The sequence below is a fragment of the Octodon degus genome, unplaced genomic scaffold, assembly GCF_000260255.1.
Source record: "Octodon degus isolate 3935 unplaced genomic scaffold, OctDeg1.0 scaffold00008, whole genome shotgun sequence".
Taxonomy (NCBI): Eukaryota; Metazoa; Chordata; class Mammalia; order Rodentia; family Octodontidae; genus Octodon; species Octodon degus.
Window position 1 is genome coordinate 12,309,854 of NW_004524584.1, and position 10,170 is coordinate 12,320,023.

Here is a 10,170-nt window from a genome sequence, read left to right on the forward strand (position 1 = left end):
TATATATGCTCTGGTCCAATGTTTTAGTATTTATTTTGGTGGTACTTGGAATGGAACCTACAGGCTTCACACCACATTACATTTATAGCCATTTAAAAAAAATTTCCCTGGTACCAAAAAAAAAAGAGATAATAAAGTTTTTGAGCCAGGCACAGTGTGCATGCCTGTAATCCCAGCACTCAGGAGGCTGAGGCAGAAAAATCACCTTGAGTTGAAGGCCAGCCTGGGCTATATAGCAAGACCCTATCTCAGAATACTAAAAGATTTAAAATAAATATCAGTTATTTATACCCGCTCAACCAGAAAAGGCCTTTCAACAGGATGTGGCTGCTTCTAATTCTCAGACTACTAGAGGAAGTTAAGGGCCAGAGTGGATTTAATTCTTTAGCAAGACCTTCAGAAAATACTTATAGTGGGTCTAGGAGTGTAGCTCAGTGGCAAAGCATCTGCCCAACACACACCAAGCCCTGGGTTTAATCCCATGTTGCAAAAGAAGGCACAGCATGCACATTTTCAGAGCAAGCCAGCGGAAATGGCCCTGGGCCACCAATGCAGACAGCTTCCCACATAGCACAGAAAGCCAGGAGCCATCTCTGCCAGTGAACGATGGCAGATGGGGTGCAGCTCATGGGCAAGCTTCTGCTTAGCAGCCCAGAGGCCTCAGGCTCAAGCCCTGGCAACAAAAAAGAATGGAAGCCAGGCAGCAGAAATCATGGTGACACTTGCTTGTGACCCTAGCACAAGATGCTGAGAGGGCAAGGAGGCCAAGGCAGGGAGAGCACAGGTTCAAGGCCAATCTAGACAACTTTGCAAGACCCAGACTCAAAAATAAAAAGCTGGAAAAAAGAATTAAATATGGATGGGCATGGTGGAACATGTCTATAAGCCCAGCACTTGGGAGGCTGAGGCAGGGGGATCATTTCAAGTTCAAGACCAGCCTGGGCTACAAAGTGAGCTCAAGGTCAGCCTGAACTGTGCAGCAAGATCCTCTCTCAAAAAGATTAAAACACAAATGTCACGTATGCATACCTACTCCCCACGATGAATGTAATCATTATGTACTACAAACGTGTACTAATATAACTTTAAGAAAAGGGCTGGGAATGTAGTTCACTGGTCCAATCCCCAGTGCCACCGCCCCTCCCCCCAACTCACATACACATGGGCACTGGACTTGAAGTGACAGTCAGCTCTGATCTGGTCAACCACCATCTGAAGGCAAAGATGGCTAAAGCCCTATATCAGTGAGTGAGGTCTGGGCTCTGCATGCTCCTCCGACCCCTTTGATGGTTAAATGAAACACACTGCAGTGCTCTGCTCACCTCCCTGTCCCTTATTATCCCTTCCTTACTTCTTCCTCTACCCCAAAGAAAGAAAAACTGCAAAAAGTATTTAGCATATAGTAACAATAATCACCACACACACTTAGGAGAATCGGGGTTTCTTGTGAAAAGGAGTGACAGCTGGGGGTGGTGGGAGATTGAGGAAGAAAAATCCAAGTTCAAGGCCAGCTTGTGCTACATAACAAGAATGCCCCCCAAAACAAAGGGTGCTAATGTAGGGAAAACTGGAACACCAGCAAGCACATTCCAAGATTAAGGAGTTGCTGTACCCGCCAGAGGCCAGGTTCACTGATTGACTGCATTGAACATTACCTGTTGCTCTTTACAACCAGGTTAGGACACTCTTAGAAACACATTACTTGTTGGACTGGAGTTTCAACCCACAGCCTTTGCACAAAGCTACCTCCTCAGCCATTTTTACTTCGATACACCAACTCCCTAAATCTCTAAATTGTCCAGGCCAGGTTCTATTTTATTTTTTAGGGTTTTTTGTTTTTGCAAAGCTGGGGATTGAACTCAGGCCCTTGCACTTGCCAGGCAAGTGCTTATTCAACTAAGCTATTTCCCCAGCCCCTGGGTTCTCATTTAAAATCCTCTTGTCTCAACCTACTAAAATTTGGGACTACAGGTGTGCACCCATCATGTCCAGCCTCTAAATGCCAGGATTAAAGCCATGAGCTGTCATGCCTACTTTATTTATTCACTCATTCATTCAGAAAGCTGGATTAAGGATGGAACCCAGAGGTTCATGCATCCCAGGCAAGTGCTCTACCACTGAGCTATACTACCACTAATGCCTTTATTACTTTAATACCAATAAATTAACATTAACATCCACAGGACAATAAAAACTTTATTAAACAGTTTCACACATAATCTTATGGAAAAAAAATCTTATGGAAAGGACTCCTTCCTGTAGAAATCCCCAGCACTTTTTGCCCCATTATTAATCACAGTCCACCCACAGCAGAAACCAGAGGTTAAACCGACTGGTGGCCAAGGTAACATGACACTTGGACTGGGTAAGTCCAACTTCCTTATCCGGGGGAAATAAAAATAATGCACTCACACGAAGAAGAGCTAAATAGGCAAGCTCAACAATACCAAAAAGAGCACCTACCTCGGTAAAGGATATAGGTGCTTCCATTATAATTCTATTTTTTAAAAAGTACAAGTTGAATACTTTATATGCAAGATGCCTCGGGTCAGCAATATTCGTTATGTATTCTTTTTCTTTTTTTAAGTTTCTGAGACAAGGTCTTGCTATGTATTCCAGGCTGGACATGAACTCAGCAATCCTGCTTCAGATTCCCAAATGCTGGGATTACAGGTAGGGTGACACTACAGCTGCTCTCAGACTCCTTTAAAAAAATCTATTATTTATTTGGTACAGGGTCTTACTACACAGCTAGCTCAGACTCATAGTGACCTTCCTGTCTCAGCTTCCCCAGCACTGGGATTACAGGCATACATCACCACGCCTGGTTTCAGTGGCCAGCACAGCATGCAGTACCAAGATCGAACCCAGGTCCTCATGCTTGTCAAGCAGGCTCTCATACTGCTGAGCTATCTCCCTAACCCTCTCAGATGTTTTTTATTTTAGTTTTGGTGACAGGGACTGAACTCAAGACCTTGTGCTTGCCAGGCAGGCACTTACGCCACTGAGCTATCTCCCTGGCCCTCTCAGGTGTTTTTAGATTTAGGAACATTTGCACATAAATGAGACAGGACCCAGGTCTCAACACGAAATTCGTGTTTCATATACACTAGTACACACTGCTTAACATTAATTTCATGCAGTCTCCGCGAGACCTGCTTCTATTGTGACCTGAGGTCACATTTGTGATGTTCCACTGTGGCATCAGGTTAGCACTTCCCGAGTTTGAAAAATTTCCTACTTTAAAAGTAGGCAATAATCACCACACACACTTAGGAGAATCGGGGTTTCTTGTGAAAAGGAGTGACAGCTGGGGGTGGTGGGAGATTGAGGAAGAAGGATCCAAGTTCAAGGCCAGTCTGTATGTACTACAGAGTGAGTCCCTGTCAGGGATTACAGCAATTAACAACTAAGAAGAATATATGCAGTGTATTATTTGTTGAAAAATAAAAATAAATAAATAAATAAATAAATAAATAAATAAAACATAATCATGTAAAGCTCAAAAAAAAAGTAGGGATGCTCAGCATGGTCTTCTGGAGAGCTAAGGGAGGTTCTTCAGACACATACCCAAGGCAGCTTACACTCTTTGGTCAGTTGAATTGGTGCTCAGAGGCGACAGGAAAGGGGCCCAGGTGTATTCAGGATGTGCCCACTGCATCACAGAATGATTCACAGCAAGATGTGACCCCAGGGGTGGGTGTGCCTGGAAAGACAGGCAGCTAGAAGGCAGTGCTGAATGGATGTTATGCAGGGAATTTTGCAGGGTAAGTTCGACCTGGCCTGGACCTTGAATGGGGAGATTCCTGTGTGCAGAGCTTAAGGGACAGGAGCTAATCTACACAGGGAAAAAGGCTTTAGAAGGAAGATGTCCCAAGGTTACAGAAAGCCTTGGACAGTAGGAAATTTTAGGTCTTTCATCAACTACCAATATAGGATTTGCTTCACAAAGGAAGTCAGCATTTAGCAGCCTGGGTCTTAGGACCCTGTGGGTCTGCCCTGGACTGCAGCTAGGCCATGTGGACATGGGAGTTGGCAGACTGTGAGCATAGCACCTGACACTGCAGGTTCCTCTACAGCACAGCAAGGAAGTGTCTCTGCAGAACCACACGGCTCACAGGCTAAGTGAGCTGAAGTCCAACCACAGGCACTGGGCCAGTGAATCAGATGGCCACACCTAGAGGATTTACGCAGGAGAGGTAAGCCCATCTCTAGCTCTTCTTCACTCCACAATCACAGCAGTCAGATAAAGTTGAAGAATTTATTAGGGAAATATGAGAGGCACAGACAGACCAAGTAACAGAAAAAAAACTCTGAAAATGTCCCTTCAAGCCAAGGGGGGACTGGCCTGGACCTCTCCAAAATAAAGTGGAAGGTCAGCAACATTCTCTGGCAGCGAGAGGGTGTGAACGGCTCGGCCAGGACACCAACACCACACTCCACCTTCACTGAGGCCAGGAGCAGACAAAGGCAGAGTGATGGGAGCTTAAGGAAAGTCTGAGAGTGGGACGGGGGCCTTCACAGAGGCCAGGCTCTGGGCTCTGAACACCTGAGATACACTGAGTGACTCCATGCCTTACTGGAAGGTAAATGCCTAAGCTGTTTCCAGGAGACCCCTGGACATATCCCTGCGCCACGCCACACCACACTCTCAGGTGTACATGGCAGAGCGCAAAGGCTGGACCTTTGGAAAAAGAAAAACGAGAAAAAGCCCTGTTGCTCTTGAAGAAGAAGAGGAGGAGCTGGGGCTGCTGGGCCTTCTCCACATGGCCTATGTTCTGTAAAGCGCATCCCAGCAGCAGGTGGTGCAGCTCTAGGTGAGAGTCTCACCTTTTGTCACCTGTCAAAGGAAAAGTCACATTCAAACACACTTAAAACAATCAAAGGAGCCTAAAAGACACACATCTTTCAGATCCTTGGTAGTGAGAAGCTGTACAGAAGATAGCTGCAGAGGCACAGAAACCCACAGCCAGGCAAGGGGTCTCACAGTCACTCACCCGCGCTTCAATGTACTCTATCCTCCGCTCCAGGGCTGTCAGCTTCTCATTCAGGGTTGCGAGTCTTGAACGGCAGGACATATCTGGTAAAAGAAACTGATGTTAAGCATTAGTGTCAATGTGCAAGCACATCCATCCTGCACTGAGGAAGGGGCCAGGCTGACAGTGTGGAGCATGCATGGCAACCAAGGGTCAAAGTGGTACACAGGGCTCAGGGACGCAGCTGCTCCTGAGCACAGTAGGCAGAGAACCTGGTGCTTGACCTCCTTCTGGGGCTCAAGAATAAGGCTGGATGGAAGGCTTGGTAGGGCTCACCACAGCTAACGACCCAGACATGCCAAGGTCTAACCTACATTTTTCATGTGGGTCAGACTTGGGGACTGGGAGATAAGCACAGACGGCCAGAGGTCAGAGTGCAGAGAAGACTAGGGAATGAAAGAAACCATACGGGAAAAAAAAAGAAAGAAAGAAAGAAAGAAAGAAAAGAAAGGAACCATACGCAGCATGCTGGCTTTCGGGAAGGGTCCATGAAACCTGGATAGGAGTTCCTTTAGAGCTGGGGACAGCCTCAACAGACTGTCAGCCAAGAAATGGGGCTCAGTCCTACAACCGCAAGAAAGTGAATTCTGCCCATAGCCCAGTACACAAAGACAGGCCATCTCATAGAACTCCCAGAAGGAAACACAGTGATCAGTGCAGTGGGTCATTCCCTTGGGCCTGGGTTCTGGGCCTCGAGTCCAAGGTCTCGCACATACTAGGCAAGTGCTCTACCACTGAGTTGGACACATACACTCTTAAATTTTGAGACAGGGTCTTGTTAAGGCATCCAAATTGGCACTGAATATGAGATCTTCCTGCTTCCACCTCCCAAATAGCTAACATTTGCCACCACGTCCAGCCAAGTGTTGTATTTTTATTGTTTTGTTGAGACAAGGTCTCACTATGTAGTCCGGGCTGGCCTCAAGTTTGCTGTAATCCTCCTGCCTGAGCCTCCCAAGTGTGAGATTATAGGTGTGTGCCTCCATGCCTGGCTAAGTGTTGAATTTCTGACCCAAATAACAGAAAATGATAAATGTATTTTAAACTGTTAATGTATTATGGCAGCAGTAAAAAAAACACACCAAGGCTGTACAGATGGCCACTGGCTCCTTTGAGACAGGGTCTTGCTATGTAAATCAGGTTGGCTTTGAACTCACGAGGTATACCAGACTGGCCTCAAACTTGTGGTGATCCTCCTGCCTTAGCCTCCTGAGTGCTAGGATTATAGGCTTTGCCACCATAACCGCCATAAATGGCCATTTGTTAACCAGCAAAGAGTTTCAAGACAGGGGACATGGCTGGGTGGTACTGCATGCCTATAATCATACTCTAGGAAGCTGAGGCAGGAATGTCACAAATTCAAGCTCAGCCTGGATAGAAAGATCTTCCACCCCACAAAAGTACCAGGCACAGTAGCACACACCTGCAGTGTTACTGCTTGGGAGGCTAAGGGAGAGGATGCTCAAGTTCAAGGCCAGTCTGTATGTACTACAGAGTGAGTCCCTGTCTCAAAATAAATAAATAAAACTTGTTGAAGCTATTGTAGTGAAATTGCAGTGTCTCTCCTAACTCATCTGATATCGCAGCTCATTTGCTCAAAGCCTGAAGAACAGCCAACGCTTACCTCTTGGTCACACACAGCTCTGGAGCACAAAGCACTGCACCACACAGCGCCAGCCCGAGAGGAGACAAAGAGCAAAGCAGACGCGTGGCTGTAGCCTGGGCCACAGCTCCAGGCAGAGTACTCACCTGACACACACAAGGTTCTGGGTTGAACCCCAGCCTTGCAAAAAAGAAGAGAAAGATCGAAGCACAGTTTCTACTGAAGATAGAGTATTTGGCATATCACAGAGCTAACACATCTTAGGATGACCCAGCATAAACCAGGAGTGTCTGTCATGTCAATCAACAGGCAGCAAAGTCAGGCATGGTGATACAGGCCTGTAACCCCAACGATCAGGAGACCGAGACAGGAGGATCATTGTGAGCTCAAGGTCAGCCTGAACTGCACAATGAAATCTTGTCTCAGGGGCCGGCCAAATAGCTCAGTGGATTAAAGCACCTGCAAGCAGGCACAGAGGCCAGGGGTTCGATCCCCAGCCTGCAGTGCTGGCCCTGCCCCTGGGGCACGCTGAGATGGCAATTGAGACTGGTCAGCAATTGAGACAGCGTGGTGGCATGTACCTGTAATCCCAGCTCTTGGGAGGCTGTAAACAGGCAGATCAATGGGGCCGGGGGGATGGCTCAGTGGATAAGTGCTTCTCTGGCAAGTGCAAGGGCCTGAGTTCAATCCCTGGTTCCGCAAAAAAAAAAAAACAGGCAGATCACCACAACTCTGACCTAGTAGTGAGATCCTGAACACCCTCTAGACCCTCCCTAAATCTTGTCTCAAACACACACACACACACACACACACACACACACACACACACAAAGAAAAGCAGCAGCAGCAGCAGCAGGAACTGAGGGGAAGAGAAAGGTGTCAGAGGCTTTAAATTCCACGAAGCCACACGGTCACTAGTGCCACAGAGGAGAGCATCTTATCACTGTCCACAGGCCTTTGAGAACTGGAAGGAATAAAGAGTCCCTGAGCCCCACAGAGCCTATATTCCTCCTCTTCCTCTCTGTCTTCAGTCCCCTTTCATGTCTTCAAAACTGCAACCTCAAAATATCTTCTATGTGCACGTCTCTTTTATTTTTTTATTTTTTATTTTTTTGTGGAACCGGGGATTGAACTCAGGCCCTTGTGTTTGACAGACAAGCACTTATCTACTGAGCTATCTCCCCAGCTCCACATCTCTTAACTAAAATTACTAAGCCACTTTTTCCAACTGTTCCTGACACACAAGAAATAAAGGCAGTCAGCACAGTTCTTTCCTGTAGCTCTCCCAACACTGATCAGTCATCCTTCTGCAACCTTCACCTCCCTACCTGCAGTCTCCAGTCTCCATCCAAGACAGTCAGCTGGACCAAGACAACACTCCCGACCCCACTCCCTCAGACATCACCATTTGGCCAAAGTGCCTGCAGTTCACTCTGCACCTTTTCCCACCCATCCTGTTGGACCACCAGGTTGCCCTCCAGTCATGTGGCCTCCTCCATCTCAATGCTCCAGTGAGGCTCACTCCCCTCTCTAGTTCCCCTGCCCAGCTGGAAAAGATCTCCCTAATTCCTATTATCTAGCTTTTACTTTGCTCTTCATTCATATTCTGGGCTTCTCATATAACAGAAACCTCACTGCAGTACTTAAGGTTGTACAACTGATTTATTTCACTTAACAGTATGATCCTGAGGTGCATCCTTCTACATGCAAATCCCTCAAGTTTATCCTTTTGGAGAAAATATAGAAATGGAGCCTCTGCAAATGGAAAGGGCAAAGAGTAGGAGGAATGGAGGAGATGAAGACAACAAAAAGGAATGAACATGTGTTCTGCACACAGACCAGCTCCCCCACCCCATGCACTTGTTATGTTCGGCAAAAAGCTACTAATAAAAAAGACTCAGCTCAAAGATGTCTTGCCAAATGAACATACTGCTTCCTTTTTTGAATTTATTTAAAGATGAATGAACTTTTTTTAAAAAAAATGTATTTAGTACAGGGTCTACAGGGTCTCATTACACAGATCAGACTCATGATCCTCTGGTTTTCAACCTCCCAAGCACTGGGATTACAGATGCTACCATGTCCAGTCTCAGTCATCAGCTCAGTGAGCCCCGGGGGTGGGGCTGGCACGGCACACTGGGATCGAACCCAGTCACTGAGCCTGAGAATGAACTTCTAATCTGTAAATAATCCATGTATTTGATCTGTCACTTCTCTTTAGATGAAGCATTAACAGATAGGTGCTGGAGATCTATCTCAGTGGCAGTGTGCTTGTGTAGCACATGTGAGATCAGGGGTCCCACCTGAACAGCACAGAAAATACATAAATAGATGATAGATAGATTTAACAAATAAGGACACTCACTGCTATTACTGTTAAGAAACAAAAACAAATGCCCATTACTGTAAGTATGGCTCGCCGGCCAGATAGCTCAGCAGACTAAAGAGCCTGCTTAGGCAGGCGCAGGAACAGGGGTTCAATGCCCAGCCTTGCCCCCAGGGTGAGCTGAGGCTGCAACTAAGACTGGGCGTGGGGGTGTGCGCCTATAATCCCAGCGCTCGGGAGGTTGAAAATTGGAGGATCACTAGGAGTCCAATCTATGTAGTGAGACCCTGTAGACTGTACTAAATTAAAAAAAAAAATTAATACACCAGTTTTTCCTACTTAATCTTAACTGTTTAATATGGCAGGCTTAGTGGAAACAAAAGTGCACAGGTTAAAAAAGATTACTAAGCATCATCCCTACATTTTTGCACCGTTTATCCAATACTAATTTTTCTAAAGGAAACAGGTCTGTTACAGGCTTGCAATCTCACAGATAAAAACAGTGCAGAGAAATTTAAGTCTGCTGCGAGAAGACTGCACCTAGGGAAGTTTGCTAAAGCTGCCTCTGCTCAAAGCACCTGCTGCTAGCTCTGAGGACCGAAACTACAGCAGCAGACACCTAACAGATCAGAAGCCAGCAAGGCAGTGTTTCCCTAGCGCCCGAGACCCGGACGGCTAACCTCTGTCCTCAGCTTCTACCGCACACCAGGGAGAGGAGGAATGGACGGGGCGGCCGCGGGGCACTAAAAAGTACAGCGCAAGAGGGTCTCCATCCCGTCCTGAGAGCGACTGGGAAGTGTCAGGCAAGTGACAAGACCGCGAAAGGCACCCTGCGGAGGAGGTGGTGACTGGCACTCAGCGGCACAGAGGAGGCTGGGAGACCACGGACGGGAAGGGAAGCGGCACTCACGGGGCAGACACTGAGGAGCGTGGAAAAGGCCCGTTTGCGGGGCCGGGGCGAGGATGGCGACGGAGCCACACTGCTCGCGGGCCTCGCGGGCAGACGTTGGGCAGCGCGAAGGTGGGGCTGAGGAGGAAGCAAGTCCCCCTGGCTTCCCCGCAGCCCGCCCCCGGGGCCTCTCCCTTCCCGCCTCCCAGGAAGCCCGCTGACCGAACGAGTTGAGAAAGTCCGCGATTTTCTTGATGCTGCTGGTGATGAGCTCAATGTATTCCCGGTTCGCCCAGTCCTGGTGAATCTCCCGCTG

General features: G+C 47.4%; 1 protein-coding gene and 1 long non-coding RNA gene across 3 annotated transcripts in view; one reads left to right on the forward strand and one right to left on the reverse strand.

Annotated features, from left to right (window-relative positions):
- The window catches only part of LOC111813735, a 14,945-nt gene extending 12,172 nt beyond the window's left edge, over positions 1-2,773 (forward strand). The window contains exon 4 of the long non-coding RNA XR_002818907.1: positions 2,620-2,773. This is a non-coding gene — a long non-coding RNA (uncharacterized LOC111813735). The remainder of the gene's footprint in view (positions 1-2,619) is intronic.
- A 1,469-nt stretch (positions 2,774-4,242) lies between these two features.
- Positions 4,243-10,170, reverse strand: part of Brk1 (BRICK1, SCAR/WAVE actin nucleating complex subunit) — an 8,908-nt gene continuing 2,980 nt past the window's right edge. Inside the window, exons 2-4 of one of the 2 annotated variants that reach the window (XM_023705366.1) lie at positions 10,077-10,161; positions 4,998-5,080; positions 4,243-4,840 (exon numbers count right to left, since the gene is read on the reverse strand). In XM_023705366.1, the coding sequence (XP_023561134.1) occupies positions 4,814-4,840; positions 4,998-5,080; positions 10,077-10,161 (195 nt within the window). In that variant the 3' untranslated portion in view covers positions 4,243-4,813. The remainder of the gene's footprint in view (positions 4,841-4,997; positions 5,081-10,076; positions 10,162-10,170) is intronic. The other variant, XM_004625032.2, reaches the window with a different exon arrangement.